Genomic DNA, 21,227 nt, shown 5'->3' with positions numbered 1-21,227 from the left:
CTAAAAGATAAAAATAAAAATATTTGCACTCTTGTAAAGTGAATTTACATTTTTGCTTTAAATATTAAATATTAACTGTGTGTGAGCAAATGCTGCATAGTCCGTGTGTGACCCGTAGTCCTGTGTTTGTGTGTGTGTGCTCAGTCTTTTCCAGTTCTGTGGTGTGTGATGGAGGCCACAGCTCTAGGAAAAAAGCTGTTCCTTAGTCTATTTGTGCGTGCTTTTATTGTCCTGAATCGTTTGCCTGAGGGTAGTAGCTGGAACAGTGTGTGTCCAGGGTGTGTGGTGTCTTTGATGATGTTGCTAGCTTTCTTCCTGAGTCGGCCAGCATACAACACGTCCAGGTGTGAAAGTTCTGTGCCAATAATCCGTTGAGCTGTTTTCACTACGCGGTGCAGATCCTTACGCTCGGCGGCAGTGCAGCTTGAATACCACACTGTGAAATTGCTGGTCAGAATACTTTCTATTGTGCTATTGTAAAAGTTTACTAGTAGTTTCTGCCGTAGTTGGACCTTTTTCAGCTTCCTGAGAAAGAAGAGTCTTTGTTGAGCCTTCTTAATCAGGTGTGAGGTGTTAACGGTCCATGTCAGCTGGTCAGACATGTAGACTCCAAGGAATTTGTTTGTTTGTTTATTTTCACTTCTTCCTTCACTTCTTCCCACAACTCAGTGTTTCTACTGAGATTGTGTTATTGTGTTGTAATTTTATCAAATAAATAATGTATGTGATACATACCATCTGAGTATTTATAAATCCTGTTTGTGTGTTTATTTCATTTGGCCTAATTTTACTGCTTTCTAATAAAACGGTAAGGAACTATAATTCAGACTACAGTACACATACAGTTAAAAGTACGGTAATTAGCTGGAAACCCTGCTGCCAGAATTTTACTTTTTTTTTTACAGGACACTTTTTTTTACAGTGAACTTCAAGAACTGACTATTCACTTGCTGCCTAATATCCCACCCCTTGACAGGTGCATTGTAATTAGATAATCAATGTTATTCACTTTACCTAACAGGGGCTGTTATTTTGTGGCTGATCAGTGTATTATATAGCTTGTATGATGGTCTACAAATGGGGTTTCAGACTTTGGACCCACCATAACACTGAAAACTCCACAAATCATTTAAAAAAGTAGACCTTTGTACACTAAATTGTAAAGTCACATGATAATTTTTTTGTTTTCTTATGTGAAGATGGTACTATGTAACAACACCTGCATGGAACAACAAATACATTTAAGGCAGAATTAAACAATTTTCCATCTTTATTTAAGGGAAATGTTTTGCAAGATAAAAATGTATGCATCTTATTCATGGACAACAGTCTTTTCTTAAATATGCAGGAAAAAAAGCTTGTTTTAGGTACGAAACTTTATTCTTACACACACAGCATTGCACACATCCAAACATTTTGAAACTGAAGAAAATGTTTGTTAATAGACTAATTTGGTAACATTCTTAGCTTTTCTTTGCATTTTTAGCAGCACCTTTCTTTTTAGTGGAGCTTTGTGTTTTGGGCTGGGATTTGCTGCTTTTTGACTTGGCTTCTTGGGCTTTGGAACTTTGTGGTTTAGCTGCTTTTGCTTTGGATACTGCAGGTGTAGCAGCTTCTGCTTTCTCAGGTTCCATGGTGCTAGAGTCTTCTTTTACAGGTACTGCAGTGGTGGTGGGCTCTGCTTCAGTTGAAGTTTCATTTGTAGGCTCAGCTTTAGGGTCTTGAGTTTTTTCGGCAGACTCCACATTAGGAACTTTTGGTTCAACTGTTTCTGTTTCCACTTCTTTAAATGTGACCTCTTTTTTGGGTTTGTCTTGCATCACTGGCTTTAATACATCTTCCTGGGTTGGTTCTTCTTTTGGTGTTTTTGATTCTGGATTGACTTGGGTTGTATCTTGGGTTGTATCTTGGGTTGTGTCTTGGGTTGTATCTTGGGTTGACTCAGTCTTGAAATCTGATTGAATTTTCTCAGTTTGGATTGGCTCAGGAATTGTAGTTACTGATTTACTTGCCTCTTCAGTAACTACCTCTTTAGTGTGTTCTTCCACACACTGCTCCTCTGTTATAGAGTCTGAATTTACTGCTGTTGATTTAATTGACAATGTAGGCTCAGTTGGTTCCTTGTCACTTTCACAGTCCTCCCCATCATCTGCAATTGAGGCCAACAAGGACGCAGCAAACTCCTGCAGACGTGCCTGCTCCTTCCACAGCTTTTCCATGTCTGCTGTTATTGCTGGATTTTGTACTGGCTCTGGTTCTGGCAGCTCAGTGATTTCTGGAATTTCTTGTTCATGTTCATCTTTTGCAGATTCTAAGGTCGTCATAGTCTGCATACGTATATCTTTGATCTTGCTGTAGAGGACTTTTCTCTCCTCCTGTAGTGCTCGGCACAGTTCCTCCAGTTTGGCAATCTTTTCAGTAAACATCTCAAGCACTTTGCCTTTCTCTGATCTCTATTGAAAGAGACAGTGATAGAGTACAAATTTAGTAAAAAGTGAAAAAAAGAAAAGAAAAAAAAAGATAATGAACGTGTTTATAAAATATTTTTTACTGAAATAAGACAAGTTACCTCCTCAATCATGTCAGTAAGGGCTTTGTTACAGCTTTCAAACCGTATCTTCCACAAGTTTGACTCCTTCTCTAGTTTCTTCATCTTATTGGACATCTACAGAGTAAACGATATGATGAAACTGAGTTTAATTAACAATAAAGAGAAACAATGTGTTTCTCAAAAATTAATGCATATTAAAAGTTGTTGATTTTCAACCCCAAATCAGAAACATTGGAACAGTATGGAAAAATGCAGTGTTTTGTACATTTACTTTGACATTTATTTTATTGCAGACAATATGAACCCAACATTTTTCATGTTTTGTCTGGTCAACTTCATTTTATTGAATTGCTGTGTTTTCTTATTAGCATTTTCCATACTATTTATAATTAACAGCAATACTTCTGATATGTAGATCAACACTGATACACTTAAAAATGTAAAAATGTAAAGCACCTTATTCATTTCTTGTTTAAAGACAGCATACACTTCATTGCTCTTGGCCAGCGTAGACTGAAACTCTTCAAATTTTTGAGAGTACAACACAAGCTAAAAGTAAAGAGAAAAAATGAAAATAAATAAATAAATAAAAAATACAGTTCAATGTTTTCAAAGTGCATACAGCATAGTGATATAAACAGATTTTAATTTTGTTTGTATTCATGTGTCTTCACAGTAATCCTTTAAAGTTTTAAATGCATTAATTAGATCAATTTAGATTCAACTGTAACATGTCAGCTAGCTATATTGCTGCTTCCACTTTTAAAAGAAAGTGGAAGGTGCTCAATACCTTAGTAGTCAGCTTTTCTTAAAATGACTTTCATGATTAAAATCATGCTGCATAGACTTACCAAATGTATTTGCCTTGGCACTGGTCTGTATAATGTCAAATAGCATAGTTTATGGGTTTACTAAAAAACAAGGCATCTAGCTCCTAAAATAATATGTATGAGCAAATCACATATTTCAAATTCAATTGCTACAAATACATATTTTATTTAAATGGCTACTTCTGGTTGATTTTGGCTTGTCGCTTAACTTAAAGAAATGCTACTAAAGTTACAGATGGATGTTCTACAATACATGATGTTCTGTGTTTAACAGTTTGCAAATGTTAACAAGTAAAATTATGTCATTTTGTGTAAATATGTGGTGGTCATAAACTGGTAAAGTTGGCTTTATTATTTGGCTTTAAGTGATTTTGTTTAACAACATCAGTGTCAGCATGCTCACTTGCTAATCTAACACCTTACCTGTGGTACTTTTTTAAAGACACAGTAGCTAAAATGTACATTTTAAAAGGTGTTTAAAATCCATTCAAATTCATTTATGGATTTAGGGTTGACATTCTTGATATCAGCGTATTGCTTTTAGCATCATTACATGTCTGTTGATTGTTCGTCTATGCAATTGATTGAAGACTGGTCCAGTAAGCACTGATGCAGATATTCACCTGAGCCTGCATCACTGTGTTCTGCTCTTTCAGCTCTTTAGACTGTAGCTTCCACTCAGCAGCATGAGTCAGTAACTGTGGTTACACACAAAGACACACAAAATGGAAAAGAGAGAATGAGCACTTCACTTTACCTGCTTCTTCATCTGCAACTCTTGTTCCTTCATTGTGTAGCATTTCTTTGTTTTGTCAATTGCTTCTTTGAGCAACTAGCAACAAAGACAGCAAGAATTAACATAAGTACACCACCTTAGGCTTTGTTTGTTGTCTACGATTCCCATGCTTGAATGATGCTAAATGAACTATGATTGTAGTTTAGAGTACCACATACAATGGACCTTAAATAAGTACTGATGTATAACATATACAGTGGGGAAAATAAGTATTTGATCCCCTGCTGATTTTGTAAGTTTACCCCCTTACAAAGACTTAAACAGTCTATAATTTTTATGGAAGGTTTATTTTAACAGAGAGAGACAGAATATCAACAACAACAAAAAAAACCCCATTAAATAAAGGTTATAAATTAATTTGTATTTAATTAAGGAAATAAGTATTTGATCCCCTAACAACCAGCAAGAATTCTGACCCCCACAGACCGGTTATGTGCCCATGAGGCACACAAATTAGTCCTGTCCCTGTATAAAAGACACCTGTCACAGAATCTTCCATTCAAATCTCTCGACCACCATGGGCAAGACCAAAAAGCTATCAAAGGACGTCAGGGACAAGATTGTAGACCTGCACAAGGCTGGAATGGGCTACAAGACCATCAGCAAGAAGCTTGGTGAGAAAGAGACCACTGTTGGCGCGATAATTCGAAAATGAAAGAAATACAAGATCACACCCTCACTCTGGAGCTCCATGCAAGATTTCACCTCGTGGGGTAAGAATGATTCTGAGAAAGGTGAGGTCAGCCCAGAATTACACGGGAGGAGCTTGTCAATGATCTCAAGGGAGCTGGGAGCAGAGAAATGCTGGATATGACCCCAAGAACACCATCCCCACTGGGCATTTCTCTGCCTCCAAACACGGCGAGTGGAGTTGATGCCAAAGAGCTCAATTTTGGTCTCATCTGACCATATCACATTCTCCCAAGCTTTCTCTGAATCATTCAGGTGTTCATTGGCAAACTTCAGACGGGCCTATACATGAGCCTTCTTGAGCAGATGGACTTTGCGGGCACTGCAGGATCTCAATCCATTACGGCGAAGTGTGTTATTAATGGTTTTCTTGGTGACTGTGCTCCCAGCTCCCTTGAGATCATTGACAAGCTCCTCCCGTGTAATTCTGGGCTGACCTCACCTTTCTCAGAATCATTCTTACCCCACGAGGAGAGATCTTGCATGGAGCTCCAGAGCGAGTGCGATTGACTGTGATCTTGTATTTCTTCCATTTTCGAATTATCGCACCAACAGTGGTCTCTTTCTCACCAAGCTTCTTGCTGATGGTCTTGTAGCCCATTCCAGCCTTGTGCACGTCTACAATCTTGTCCCTGATGTCCTTTGATAGTTCTTTGGTCTTGCCCATGGTGGTCGAGAGATTTGAATGGAAGAAACTGATTCTGTGACATGTGTCTTTTATACAGGGACAGGACTAATTTGTGTGCCTCATGGGCACATAACCGGTCTGTGGGGGTCAGAATTCTTGCTGGTTGCTAGGGGATCAAATACTTATTTCCCTTAATTAAATACAAATTAATTTATAACCTTTATTTAATGTTTTTTTCTCTCTCTGTTAAAATAAACCTTCCATAAAAATTATAGACTGTTCAAGTCTTTGTAAGGGGTTAAACTTACAAAATCAGCAGAGGATCAAATACTTATTTTCCCCACTGTACTTTTGTTTGCCAAATATGAAATAGGAAAAGAAAAAGATTGATTCATGACTCACATATTCCTTCTCTCTTTTGTGCTTTTCCTCAGCTTCATTTAGCCGAAGGTTGGCCTCTTCCAGTTTGGCATCTGAAAGTTGCTGCTGCAGATTATTCTGAGTGAATATCTTCTCTAAACTCTGTTTGAAACACATACTCAAGTTCAAACATCCGATTCTTACAAGTTTACAGTCTATTACTGTACTTTTGTGTTTACGTCTCTGAAACAGTTGGGGGCACCAAAGATACAGCTCTCACTGCTAAGAGATTTATTCCAACAAAAAGACAAGTGCTGTTTTTGCCCACAATGCACAGCTGTGCTTGAGAGAGCTTAGTGGTACCCATCAGCGAGACAGATTGAGCCTATCCTGCATCACGTTGAGCCTGTCACTTCCCCAGTGGATTTTCTTTTGATTAACTACGCCATGCTAGAACATTTCATTGGGAATAAATCAAAAACGAAATGTGGAAGTGTTCTTACTGCAAATATGGAAAAAGGAATGTAATGTCCAGCTCAAAGCTATTGACAATTCTTTTCCAATATCAACCTTTATTGTATTTACCCATGTAATTTCCAATTTTCTATTTCAATGACCTCTGTTAATGCATATCTGTCAAACCTAATGTTCTCAAACCATTAAACAAAACATGGTATTAAACAGATAAAACATATTTTGTAACACAACTTTATTTATTTAAGGGAAAAAGTTATCCTACTTTATATTACCTATCAGGCACGTGCACAGATAGACCCCTAGTGGTGCTCAAGCACCTGCCCTTTTGCCCTGGATGAGAAAATTGCCCTTTCTGCTGGAGCCCAATTTGTTTCTACATTCATCATTATTTAAAAATAAAAATTACCCTCTCTGTCATCAATTACCCCCAAAAGTGTTTTGATATCTGACGGGCAGTTATTTGAGTTCTTGAGAGAATTCTGCCCCGATCTGATCCGCCTTGCCCCTCCCTCCTCCTCTACTAATATATGTAGAAGGCTAAACATAATGCTCTATGATATAGAACAGCATACAAAAATGATGAATAAATAGGAAAATGTTATTTAGCTGTCTATTTGATTTGATTGGCATAAAAATAAGCCCACTGTTAACATTAACTACCCAAAGTGGGTTTCTGATTTGAAATCAAAGGTAGGTCTTAAGTTGAGCTACACGACAGTCTGGTGAGGTAAATTGATACTAGTAATGGTATATTATTAGTGTAATGCTTCAACTCTGTCAGAAATTATTATTGCACAACATTGATTTATCTCATTTACAAATTTTGCAGCATAATGCCAAGAAAAGAAAGGTTACAAAAGCAGAAAGAAAAGGAACTACAGGGTAGCAGCTCTCTTTTATCCTGGATTAGGCCATCTACCAGTAAAGCAAATGAGGCAGATGTATCAGATGTTTGGTTATTAAAAAGTGTGCACAATATGGCCTTGTTTTGCCTGTTTTTCATTTATTTATGCAATTTGATAATTTGATTTATTTGATTAGATGTGTATTGATTGTGTTAACAAAATAAATATATAAGTTAAATATCCTACTGTGGTTTTTTAATTATTATTATTTTATTAATAATTTTGGCGATGGGTGCCTTTTTTTGGCTTGAGCACCTGCCCCCAAAAATGTCTGTGCACGTGCCTGTTACCTATTGTGGTTACTTATTCAACTAGTTAACCACATTTAATTGGTAAGCCAGTGAGTCTAGCTAGGATGTATACTGTATTTAACTAATGTCGCACCTTACTAAGCATCCGATTGTTTCTACGGAAACATTGACACACTAAAAACCTTTCAGAACTTAAAAATAGTGCTAATATATTAATAGCTCTAGGACTTCACTAATTCTGATTAAACTATTAACTCCGAATACTGAAAACTGTGATAAATTTGCCCTATAAAGTCTGCCTGCAAAAATACGTAAAAATATGTACGTATTAAACCTAAACTATGGATATGTTGATGGCTCCACAACACCACTGCTAACCAAAAGAAATGTCTGATGTCTGGTAAAATAAAAATTACAGTCAAAAAATCATGTGATGGTGTGCAGTCTTTCTGTGAGGTTTTGCTTTGTCGAGACAGAACAGATCGTCTGTTCAAGCTGAAGCTTGAGTAGTAATTTAGAAGATGAAAGAGGGTGAACAGAGTCAAAAGTTTTGGAGTGGCTTAGTCAAAGTGCTTGAACTCTTTTTTTTTTTAAATGCTGTGGTGAGACCTGAAAATACCATTTAATGTCAAAACCCTGGAAGTGTTTAAAGCAGTACCACACCACATCAGTGTGAAAGGCTAATATTATATTTTAGAAAACATTTCATTGGTTTTAAAGGTGACGCAACTAGTTATTAGGGTAAGGGGCATTAACTTTTTCAAACAGGTTTTACTGGTGTTGGACTTACAAATTTGGCTAATGTGTTAGTCTAATCTGCCAAGGTTTAAGTGTACACGTGTATGTGTATGTTGTGCATGTACCTCCTCTCTCTTCTCGTATTGCTCAATGATTGACTTGAGCTTGTCGGCAAGGTCTTTGTTTTCCTGGCACAGCTTGTTGTTGCGGTTGCTGTGATGTTCAATTTGGGACTGTATGTCCACCAATGTGTTCTGGAAGTGAGTGCTGATTTCTGAACGCTTTCTCTCATCCTCACGGCACTTCTGCAGCATGTCTTCCTGTAGCGGAAAACAAAGATGTATGTTAAATATCTGGGTACAGAAATATTTGCTTTATCAAATCCCAAAAATCTGATCTATTTGAGTCATTCTATAATTTGGGTACCCCAAATGTACCATTCCATGTCCAATGATAATAATTATATTTATTCTAACTATTTTCTTTAAAAATGTCATATTTTACCTCTTAATGAAAAACATGTTGTAATATCACAAAAACATTATGTGCATCCTATGCTTCATTTAGCTTGAAATTTGTCATGATGTTCCTAAATGAACAGTTTTTGCTGTGTCCGTTTTTTAAGTTGAGGGTGCCTTGGTTTCAAAATAATGAATAAAATTATTAAGTTATTAAGTATCAATTTTTTTATTTATTTCAAAAGTTTAAATACTAAAGAAAAATAATATTTTTTAAATTGAGTTTCTCTTTTAAATAATTTAAATATATTTATTTATTATTGTCCGCAAAAGTTCTGTCAACTATGTTACTAACAGAACTCCACTCAGCAACTCAAAAATGGTTTGTTCTAAAACTATGTGACCAGCAGGCACGTGCACAGATAGACCCCTAATGGTGCTCAAGCACCTGCCCTTTTGCCCTGGATGAGAAAATTGCCCTTTCTGCTGGAGCCCAATTTTTTTCTACATTCATTAATATTTAAAAATAAATATTACCCTCTCTGCCATCAATTCCCCCCAAAAGTGTTTCACTAGTTTTGTTTTATTTAAAATCTTACTTATTTTGATGTGAAAGCCTGAAAAAAAAAAAAAACTTGAGCACAAACATTTTGCAGGAGAATGTCAAATAGATCTCACAGTAATTTGTTGAAAATAGATACAAACATACAGTATTTTTAATTAAAGCATCACGGCCAAAACGCTGTGTAGGAAAAGTCACCTTTAGTCAAGGAGTTATTTTCATGCAAGCATTTATACTTCTAACATTACAAACTAATACATGTAGAAGGCTAATTATAATGCTCTATGATATAAAACAGCATACAAAAAATGATGAATAAATAGGAATATGTTATTTAGCTATAGACAAAGGTACTGTAGTTCTTCAGTTGAGCTATTTTTGGATGATTATTTAATATATTGTTTGGTTATTAAAAAGCGCACAAAGTGGCTTTGTTTTTGCCTGTTTTGTTTTTATTCAATTTGATTATTTGAGTTATTTGATTAGATGTGTATCGATTGTGTTACCAAAAATAAATATATAAGTTAAATATCCTACTGTGTTTTTTTATTTTTTATTTTATTAATAATTTTGGCGATGGGTGCCCTTTTTTTTGGCTTGAGAACCTGCCCCCAAAAAGGTCTGCACGTGCCTGGTGACCAGCATTACATGATATCATTTTTCTCTGTGGAGGGGAGGGCATATTGAACAAACTGTGGTGAATGTCCTCTTAAAATATTCTTTTTTAAAATATTTTATATTCATATTTTATAATAGAACATTGTCAATGAGCATATTAATTGACCGTCAACTATGTTACATACATTGTTATGGTTAAAATTTTTTTTCATAATTTTAATTCAAATGTATGTTCAAATTAGACATTATTCTGTTCAAGAAATGACATGTGTCAAAATAGGAAAATTGTCAACTATGTTACCTGTCAACTAAGTTACCTAGTAGTCTACATCTACTTGCCCTTTTAAATAAAATAAAAAAAATTATGTTTAAGCTTTGCAACTAGTGGATATGTTACACTAAATGAATATATTAACTTGAACCACTGATTGTTCTATTGAGAGAGAACATTGTTTTTGTACTTTTTTGGTGATGTGAAATGTACCCCAAATTATAGAATGACCCTTATATGTTTATAATAAGTTGTTTAAAAAGTAAATATTTCATGCAGGCACCATCATGAGAAAATCCTGAGAGAGTTTGTGGATTCTGGGGCTGTGGGTAATTTTATTGACATCTTACTGGCCGAGCTCTTTGGTTTCAGCTTTAGAAACTTGAGCACCCAGTGCCTATTTTTGCCATCAGTGACCAGTCTCTTGTTTTGGGGCAGTAGAAAACAGGCATGAAAATATCTGCAGTAGCTAGCAGGTAGAGCAAATCTCATTGTCCCTTACCCAGACTCTGGAGTTTCAGTTTCAGTCTTAATCAAGGACCTGCCTAAAAGGCTGGAAACCAAGAAGTTGTATGCCAAAAAAGACGTAAGAGTATTATTTGTTTGTGCATCTTAGTGTACCCATGTTTTCAGACTGACATTTCTTGTCATCAGAGAATATTTATTGTTTTTGATTAAAGTTTTGTTCAAATGAATGTTATGTCTGTGGACTTGAGTCTGCCTCATGTACACAGCTACAATGTAATTTAAATGTTGACCTGTACTGTCTATTTTAAAAACTCATTAGTAATATTAGTAAAAATGTATAATAATTCATTAAATCTGAATATGCATGTTTGCTCATGTGGTACATCGATTGGTTATGTTAGCCCACCACCACTGAGATCTGGGCTAGAATATCAGTGGTGTTATCGGCCAGCTGGGCATCTGGACAGACATAATTTGCTATGTCTCAGCGGGTGCTCTATCTCGATAAAATGACCGGTTTAGGGTGTTCCTGCCTTGCATTCAGTATTTCCGAGTGGAACAGAACCTGCCGCAACACTGACCAGGATAGAGCGGTTGATGAAAATTAAATGTAATAAAAGTGCATGTTTAGAAAGAAACCTTAACTTTGAGATACATTTCAGCAGATTTTGGCTGAGAATTTCTTACCTTCAGAGTCTTGTTGTGCCTGTGCAGCTCACGGCAAAGGTTCTCCAACTTGCTACGGGCCAGGATGCCACGGCTATGTTCAAACTGAAGCTGGTCTCTCTGTTTAACCAGTTTGTCTTGTCTCTGCTGAAGTGACTTTACCAGTCTCTGCTCACCCCTCTGCCCCTCTAACTACAAATACATATTCACAGTTGCCCATTAATTACTAATACATATTTGCAAGGTGGTAAAAAATTTATTTAATATCAGTCAAACATGAACATAATTCCAATATACAGTGAGGGACCAAAACCTAAGACCAAAGAGCCTTATTCTTTTCATTGAAGCACATTCTCAGGTGTTTGTTTCACACAAGGGTTTGATCCACTCATTATAAGCCACTGTTTATAGACTATAAATATGGCCACACTTCAGATTTTTATTTCATGCTTAGTATTGTGATGTTGGCATCATCAGGAAAATGTGTATTTGTAAAAAAAGTCAAATAAAATGAGCTTTTCAGCAACAATTTATCCTAAGCCGTAGCCTAGTGGTTAAGGCACAGGACTAGTAATCCGAAGGTCGTTGCAAAGTGCAACAATTGCTGGTTCAAGCCTCACCACTGCTAGGTTGCTGCTGTTGGGCTCTTGAGCAAGGCCCTTAACCCTCAGTTGCTCAGACTGTATACTGTAATGTAAGTCGCTTTGGATAAAGGCATCTGCTAAATGCCGAAAATGTAAATGTAAACTTATGGCTAAACCAAAGCTTCCTAAAGGCGGCAGCACATGGCACTCAAAAACAGTTCTGCTAAAACTGGATAATTTGTATCTTGGAGAACCATGCTTTGCCACTGAGGTGCCAGGTGTAGCCCCTACACCTGCGAGAAAGGGAAGGATACTTAACCAAGACAGAACAATACTGCAGCCTAAAAGCAACAAACAAAAAAGAAACTACAAAGTAAAAGATTACCAGAATCACAGAATTACCACAGGGTTATCACAGCTACTTATCTGGGCACTGATGTTGGTCAAAAAAGCCTCAATTTATGTTCCAGTTAATTCTAAAGCTTTTCAGTGGGGCTGAAGTCAGGGCTCTGTGTAGACCACTGGGGCTTAAACTTTAAACCAAGCATTTCTTCATCTTCTTCATCTGTGCTTTGTGTACAGGGGCACAATTATACTGATACAGAAAATGAATTTCCCTAAACTGTTGCTGCAAAGTTAAAAGCATATGTTATGCATAAAAGCATACCTGCTAGCAAATGTTATGGCTAAAGTACATTCAGTAAATAGAAGTGGTGCCCCATTACTTTTGTCTATATAGTATTAAAATATGTTCTTGCATGAGTTAAAAAAATATATATTTAAGATGGCATGACTGTATTTATTTTATCAATTATTATAAGTGTAGGGCAGGCTATGGTCTGTTAAAAAATGATTCATCATGCATAATTTACTGAAGCCTACATCATGGGAAGGTGATACAAATTGTCTTCTATTGTCTGCTTGTCCTGATCAATCTGATTAATCTGATGTGTTCAACCAATCTGTAGTTTTTTAGTGGAGTCATTTCATAAAAAAATGAGTGAATTAATATTTTCTGACTTGTCTCTGGCTGTGTCAACACTCTAATATTTTCCTTGTTGATCTCAATATAATAGTGTACTGGGTAGTGTTCAAAAGAAAAACTGCTCCAAGAATAGTGAAGCTGTAGTTTGTAGTTGTTGTCTAAAATGCAGTGACAGAGTTAATAATATCTATAGTTTGGGTTAAATATAATGATATACTGCATTACAGAATATTGACATGTCCAGTTATGAGCAATTTAACAGGATTTGTAGAGAAAATCCAAATATTTTGATTCCTTCTTTTAAAAAAAGTTGTATTCTGTTTTTCTTCTGTGGTTAGCTGAGGATGATTGTCATTTGAGTGATTTTTGCAGATGATTCACCATTATGTATCTTTATACCATTATGTATGAATCCACAAAGTTGAATCAGTTCATCTGGACACAAGTTTGTTGTAGAGATACGTTTCTTCACTCAATCCGAATGACTTCTTCAGTCTGAGCTGGTGTTGAATACCCCAACAGTATATGCAGTTGATTTGCATAACGACCGATCACTGCCCATTGCATAACAATGGAACCGGTCATCAGGTCCATATGTAAATCACAATGACCATTAATTACAATGGCCATGTGTGTCTTTCACACATGATTGGGGTAAAGCTCCTATTACGGCGTTGTATGATGGTGAGAGATGTACTCTCAGGCCCCCTCCCCGGTTCAGGGATGGTCGTTCCCTCTTCACGTAAATGGCCTCTTTGACTCCACGTTCAAACCAGCGTTCCTCCTTGTCAAGGATCTGCACATCTTCATCATTAAATGAGTGGCCGCTGGCTTGCAGGTGGGTGTAAACCGCGGAGTCCTGGCCAGAAGAGGTTGATCTTCTATGTTGGGCCATCCGTTTCGCCAGTGGCTGTTTAATTTCCCCGATGTACAGTTCCCGACAATCCTCCTGGCACCTAACAGCATACACTACGTTACTCTGTTTGTGTCGAAGAACCCGGTCCTTAGGGTGAACTAATTTCTGGCGTAGCGTGTTCTGGGGTTTGAAAGCAACTGAAACACAGTGTTTGGAGAATATCTGTCTTAATTGTTCTGATACTCCCACCACATACGGAATCACCACTGGTTTGCGTTTAGACCGCGGTAATCAACTGCATATAAGGTTGGGGTATTCAACACCAGCTCAGACTGAAGAAGTCATTCGGATTGAGTGACGAAACGTATCTCTACAACAAACTTGTGTCCAGATGAACTGATTCAACTTTGTGGATTTGTGTACCTGGATTATTGAACATGCATCAACAGATTATGTATGAATGTTTACGGCTTTACCGCAATAAATCCTGTTTTAAAAATTTATTTACATACATGTACTTACATACATGTACTTTTTTACTTTTAGTAGCATGTACTTTTATACTTGTACTTCAGTAAAATAAATAAGACATACTTCAACTTTTACTTGATTTTGTTACCAGATTCGTAGCACTTTTACATTAATACAGAACTTGCATACTTCTACCACCTCTGCAGCTTAGAGCATATTACCACTAGAGCGCTACTGCAAAGGATTTGTATGGTTTGCTTCTTGAGGCCAAATACTTACCAGTTCTGCATACTTCTTTAATACCATCTCCAGTTTCTCCTCTGGTGAGCCAAGCTTGTTTAGGATTTGCAGCAGGAGTGAAGCATCCTTTCCTGTACATATATAGACAGGTAGCAACATTAAAATCAACCCAAAGGGTAGGAGTGTTGGACCAACACAAGATGTTTGTTTTACATAGATTATTCAGAACTTTACCTAAGATATTATGAATAATATTCCTTTAACCCAGAGTGGTCCTCTGGACATCACACTACTGATGTCAACTGCATTGTTGTCAATTGGCACTAAACCTCTTTATAGGTGGGTAAAATATTTTACATTGTGTTTTTTGTATGTCCCAATCTGATGGGTTTAGCAAAATGCTAACATAATGTGGTCAGACTGCTCATAGACATGATCATTGCTCATAGACCTGCCACTGCAGAAAATGTGTCCTATAATAAATACAAATTTACAAAGCAAAATGATTCTAATTCTAATCAGATCAAAGTATAAAGCTTATTCCTCACCAAGTCCTTTGAGGAGCATCTCAGCTGTTTTTTCCTTTTCTGAGCTGCTGCTTGGCTCCACGTTGGCAGCTTCATTGTTGCTAATAGTCTCTTCTTCCAGTGTCTCTTCCTCCTTTTCTAGAATAGATATCTGATCTTCCATCAGACTACTTGCTGAGCCATATGTGTTGATGATGTCCTCAAGCTGCTGAGTAAATTCCTCCATTGGGTCTACAGGTTGTTCCTCATGATTGATAATCTGGTCACTGGCATCATCCAGCGGCTGAGAACTGCTCTCCATCATCTAACAAAATATAAAGATCGACAGATTTCTTTTCAGTTGGATCAAAAATATTTAATTAAGAAAGAAAACAAAGACTGTGAAAAGTCATTTATTTTCTCATAGTCTCCCATTTTATCCTAAATGGGTCTGGCACCACCTGAAAATCATGAGAACTAGGAGAAAAAACTCTCTTGACAGGGTGCCAGCCCATCACACACACACACACACACACTAATCTGCACCTTGGGCCAATTTAAAAAAGCTGAATAATTTGGTAAAAATTACATTATGCATTACATACAAACATTATTAATAGTTTAAAAAGGTGAATGGCTCCCTTAAATCTAGAACACATTCAGAGAGACACATTATGAATTCTGTAAATACCCCACCACTAGTTCTGGCGCATCAACCAGCAGATATTGCAATTGTACAGCTGCATTGAAGCTTATTTGAACTTTCTACCTCAGGCACACCCAACTGTGCCTATTTAGGTGCCGGACCCTATTCACAGACCCTACTGAAGGTCGGTGGGATATAAACTCTAGAGCTTGAGATGCTAATAGTGGTAGGCTAGAACATTAAAGAGTTGTGCCAAATAAGCAACCATGACCTATGGCAAACACTCATTTAAAAACATTGTTTTTAAAATGTACAACCGCAAATCATAAAAAGTTTGTGTGGTCTTGTTGAAAAATGCATGGACGTCCCTGGAAAAGATGACGTCTCGAAGGCATCATATGTTGCTCTAAAATCTCAATGTACTTTTCTGCATTAATGCTACCATCATAAGGGCAGTGGCACAACCACATACCATGACAGACCATGGCTTTTGGACTTGTTGCTAATAAGGTCATTTTCTTCTTTGGTCTTTTGGTCCCACCCATTTCTTCCAAAAAGATCTGAAATACTGATTCATCTGACCACAATACATGTTTCCACTGTGGTCCATCCCATATGTCTTAGAGCTTAGAGGACACAATGCCTCTCCTGGACATGGTTAACATAAGGCTTTTTATTTTTTTTTACAAAGTTTGAAGTGGCATTTGTGAATGTAACTCTGTATTGTAGTGCTTGACAAAGGTTTGTCAAAAATAATCCTTTACCCATGTGTTTATATCAGCTATTGATGAATGATGGTTTTTGATGCAGTGCTGTCTGAGAGATTGGAGCTCACAGGCGTTCAGCTCAGGTTTTCGCCCTACGCCTTTTACAAATCCTTCAGATTCCTTAGATTATTTAATGATGTTATACACTTAACAGGAAAAAAATATTCAAATCCCCTCCCGCCTTTCTTTAAGGAACATAGTTTTTGAAACATTTAATTTTCACACGCAATTTTTGACAAACTGGAGATCCTCCAGCCATCTTTTGTTTCAAATTATAATTACAATTACCTGTTAACATCACCTGTTTAAAATTACATCATTATTTAGTTTTTATTACATAATTCCAAGCAATAAATTGGCTCAGTCCTGTGACTAAGTTTCTGCTTTCTTAGAACAATTAGCAGAGGTAAAAAATACTTTTTTTTAGAAGGTTTCAGAAGTCCAGAGATATGTTGACCTTGGCATGGGCACCCCTGCACACAGTTTTGATTGCACACACATTCTTATGCAAGTACGCCATGTTCTTAACAAGCTAACTATTCTTGTAGAATGATAAACAAGTGTAGGTGTGGAAAGTCAGCCTTGAGCTGGGTTGCAGAGCAGAGTTAGCCTGGGGGGGCGCTCAGTAAATGGGAGTATAAATAATGCGATAGGGCAGACAGTATCCACCTTTCTCTCCTGTAAAGGCCTGTGTGTGTTTGCATTATGAGATTGGTCCTCAGCTGAGTAATAAATTGATTTTTTGCTTTTACTATTATTCCGGTTGTCTTTGTCAATCTTTAAGGGTTATTTTGAATTCCCACAACAGTCCCAACTTTTTTTAATTGTGTTACAGGCCTGAAATGCAGGAAAGGATGTTTATTAACAAATAAAATTAATTAAATAAAAGTCAAAGTAAATATTTAGGAAACACTGTGTTTAAGCATTGTTTATACTGTGCCAACTTTTTTTGATTTATGATTGTATTATTTGCTGATGCAGTTTTTGGCAAAGCGGCAAACCCTGAAAAACTTTAGTTCTCTTGACAAATGTACATGTGCACTTTCAGCCCCCAGCCTAAGTACCTTGTGGAGTATCCTTTTGTCTTGTCTCTTGTGGTAATATGGGTTTTTTGTATGTTGTCCTTATGTGACTGCTAAGGCCTCTGGACCAAATTTTCTGGCTTTCTTCAATGGCCAGGCAAGTTTGTTGCTACACTAAGTTTGGAACTTCCAGAAAATACTCTGAATGGTGTCTTTGGTAATGTTTATAGTCTTGGACATTGTGAAAAGACCGTTGAATGTGCATAACCTTTGCATCAAGAAATCTAAAGATTATATACAAACATTATACATATATTATATATTATACAAAGAGAAAGCCCTAAAAAAAATGTCTGCAGCAAGTTATCCTGGCCCAAACTAATCTCATATAGACTGAAGAACAGTGGAAACATGCTGTGGTCAGGTAAATCCAGGTTTCAGCTTGCTTTTGAAAAAAAGGGAAGTGGACTTAGCTGTGCCATACATGTGGGGACCATGCAGACTGTTATCTGTCATGGTAGCCTGACTTGCATGTGTGTGAAGGTACTACGTCTTTTCTTAGGAAGTCCGTGGTTATTTCAGCAAGACAATGGCAGGTTTTATTTTGTATGCGCTACAACAGCATGGCCTCATAGACACATCATAGACTGTGTGTGCTTAACTAGCCTGTCTGCAGTTCAGATCTGTCTCCTATTGAAAATTTATGGCTCATCATATAGAGGAGAATCAGACAATGGAGACCACAAACCTTTGATCAGCTGAAGCCTTAAATTAAGCCAGAATGGGCAAAAATTCCACCTGCAAAACTGCAACAATTGATATCCCAAACATTATGTGTAATTAAAAGAAATGGTTATGTCACACAATGGTAAACATGCAACGCTACATAAACAAATTAACAAGAAAAAAGTTATAGTGGCCAAACTGAAATGTAGTTGTGAAAACCCCTGTGAATGCAACTGGTACTTAGCTTTAATCCTGGTATGTTTACCCCAAACAGAATTGCACATATCACTTCCATCCATAGTGTGGTGTCAAGAATGGTGGCATGGCATAACAGACTGGCACCAATAACATTTTTGTTAGATAGGTAATCAATGCTGTAGCTTTATTCGCTTGTTGTAATTCCAATGCATGAGTCTCACAGGCTAGTGAGTCTTAAATTATATGCTTATGGTCTTGAACAATAAGGTAACACTTTGTTTGCATTTAATACACCACATATGTGTAAAATAAATTACCCTTGTTTCAGCATGACAGTGCCAGTTGCAAGAGAGTGGGGGAGGGGTGGATCAAAATCCATACAAATGTCTTTGGTTTCCGAATGGAGTGTTCAACGAGCCAATGATATGATCTTCACATACTCATGATCATATTGTGTATAATACAAAAAAATACTACTAAACCCTATAATGTTATAAATTGGTCAAAAACCAAAGTGTAGCAAATTAGATACATGCAGCTAGCTGTGCTGGATATAGGATTGGATTCAAATTGGACACAACAGAGTGGTACAGCATCTCTATATGTCTAAATCCACCATGGACCTCAAATTCCTTAATAAATAAACCTTGATAAATCTAGATGTTGTTTATGCCCAGGCTTTATTGCTTAGCACTGCTTATCAGCTTACAGATCCTCCCCCTCCTCTGTTCCCATTACCATTTACCCTTCAGCAGGGGGCCACATGGCACCTGTTCAAGAGCCACAACTCTATTTTTGGAGCTTCTAAATATGGGCAAGCAGTTTTTTATTCAAGCCATGTACCCTCTAATGTATGAAAAAAAATGTCTTTAGTGACTGCAACTTCACAGACAGTAAAACAGACAAACGTTTTTCATTGAATTTTAATAGTGATTATGCTCAATCATTTAACACTGAACATAAAAATTTTGATTTTTGTTTACTTCAACTAATTATATTAATTTTTATCAGTTTTTATTTATGTTTTACCTCTATCTCACTTTCTGCATCACATATAGGCTATAATATGTGTGTATTTACATACGCATGATTATTTATTTTCTAAATATGTAGGCATGAGGCCACATCAAGCCCAAATGAGTGCAACAAACAACCGAAGTAACATTGCCAAACTACATTACAATCAATATTTGCAGCATCAACAGAAGTTTCATTTACATTTATAATGCAGCATTTTAATGTTTTACAATATAAAAAATGACTTTTAAACTATACTCACAGAATATGTGGTTCTCCTGGCCAACGAGGAAAAGAGGATAAAGGAGCAGTTAGTCCAAACTTTGAGAAGAAAGACAGAGAGGAGGAGGGTCCAACAGATAACAGCTGCAACAGAAAAGACCCTTAAAATAACTACTCATTGACACCTAAGACTGACCAATGGAGAGACCTGACCTTCCTGGAAAAGTCTGTCATGATCTTTCTGATGAGGCTTATTAGAAGATCAGCAGATGAGCATTTGGAAAATATGGGTCATGTTTCCATGGCTTGTAGTGTTTCCTTAAATCATTTCACTTATGTCTCTGGTTTAAAGTTTATTAGCCACTGATTGCCATTTAAAGGTATCCAGTGCACTTTTTGACCACTGGGTTGTTGTTGTACTGAAGAATACAATAAATAAAGGAAATGTTGTACATAGTATTCCTGCAGAGTGTGGGAGAATATGTGCTTTTTGTCAGTTGGCATGTGCCAACCAAAGAAGTTAGTGGGGAAAAACCCAGAATTTTTTTTTTTAGAAACAAGCCAAATTAACAATGCACACGTCTCAAGTACTCAACAAAATGATTTTGACAGCCTTTCATATGGTAAACACATTAAACAATTTTGTAAGAAGAATGTGTTTTAGGCATACAATTTATGAATATGAAACAAAACCATGATTGTTTTAGGGACCCCAAAACCAAAACCATAATTTTAAGTTTTATTTTCTATGAAATAAATACATACATATTTTTTATTTAAAATTACGGTGCAGAAAATCAGTTAGACAGGAAACTTTTAACAAGAAAAAAAAAATATATATATATATACGGATTAGGCATAACATTATGACCACCTTCCTAATATTGTGTTGGTCCCCAGCCCTGACCTGTCGAGGCATGGACTCCACTAGACCCCTGAAGGTGTGCTGAGGTATCTAAGACCAAGATGTTAGCAGCAGATCCTTTAACTCCTGTAAGTTGCGAGGTGGGGCCTCCATGGATCGGACTTGTTTGTCCAGCACATCCCACAGATGCTCGATTGGATTAAGATTTGGGGAATTTGGAGGCCAAGTCAACACCTCAACTAGTTGTTGAGCTCCTCAAACCATTCTTGAACCATTTTTGCATTATCCTGCTGAAAGAGGTCACAGCCATTAGGGAATACCGTTTCCATGAAAGAGTGTACATGGTCTGCAACGTAGGTGGTACGTGTCAAAGTAACATCCACATGGATGGCAGGACCACATGGATGACAACACATACATAGATACATACATGGTGGACTCTGACACACACACACACACACACACACACACACACACACACACACACACACACACACACACATACATGATGGACTCTGACACACACACACAACTTAAATACATACAACACACACACAACTTAAATATGTTGCACCCTGGTCCTGGAGGAACGTTGTTTCATTCAATATGTACTTGTATATTGTCGGCAGTGTAGCCTAGTGGTTAAGGTACTGGTCCAGTATTCAGAAGGTTGCCGGTTCAAGCCTCACCAGTACCAGGTTGCCACTGTTGGGCCCTTGAGCAAGGCCCTTAACCCTCAATTGCTTAGACTGTATACTGTCACAACTGTAAGTCGCTTTGGATAAAAGCGTCTGCTAAATGCCGAAAATGTAAATGTAAAATTTATATAGCTGAAATGACAGTAAAGCCTCTC

The 21,227-nt window shown here is 37.0% G+C and overlaps 1 protein-coding gene across 2 annotated transcripts; it reads right to left on the bottom strand.

Annotated features, from left to right (window-relative positions):
• Window positions 1-1,358: 1,358 nt before the first annotated feature.
• Window positions 1,359-19,652, bottom strand: txlnba (taxilin beta a). 2 transcript variants are annotated; one of them, XM_063002012.1, is made up of 10 exons: window positions 19,550-19,652; window positions 14,954-15,236; window positions 14,445-14,536; window positions 11,291-11,461; window positions 8,352-8,546; window positions 5,898-6,017; window positions 4,139-4,213; window positions 3,008-3,100; window positions 2,570-2,665; window positions 1,359-2,453 (listed from the first exon to the last, which is right to left on the bottom strand). In XM_063002012.1, exons 2-10 carry the CDS (start codon window positions 15,234-15,236, stop codon window positions 1,464-1,466), a joined length of 2,115 nt encoding a protein of 704 aa, XP_062858082.1. In that variant the 5' UTR covers window positions 19,550-19,652; the 3' UTR covers window positions 1,359-1,463. The 2 variants fall into 2 exon arrangements, with proteins under 2 accessions (XP_062858082.1, XP_062858083.1); XM_063002013.1 differs by lacking the exon at window positions 4,139-4,213 and adding an exon at window positions 4,005-4,079.
• Between the last annotated feature and the right edge of the window lie 1,575 nt (window positions 19,653-21,227).

This window comes from Trichomycterus rosablanca, chromosome 9 (genome assembly GCF_030014385.1).
Source record: "Trichomycterus rosablanca isolate fTriRos1 chromosome 9, fTriRos1.hap1, whole genome shotgun sequence".
Lineage (NCBI taxonomy): Eukaryota > Metazoa > Chordata > Actinopteri > Siluriformes > Trichomycteridae > Trichomycterus > Trichomycterus rosablanca.
Note: the sequence above shows the minus strand (reverse complement) of the source record. Positions and strands in the feature narration are given on the sequence as shown.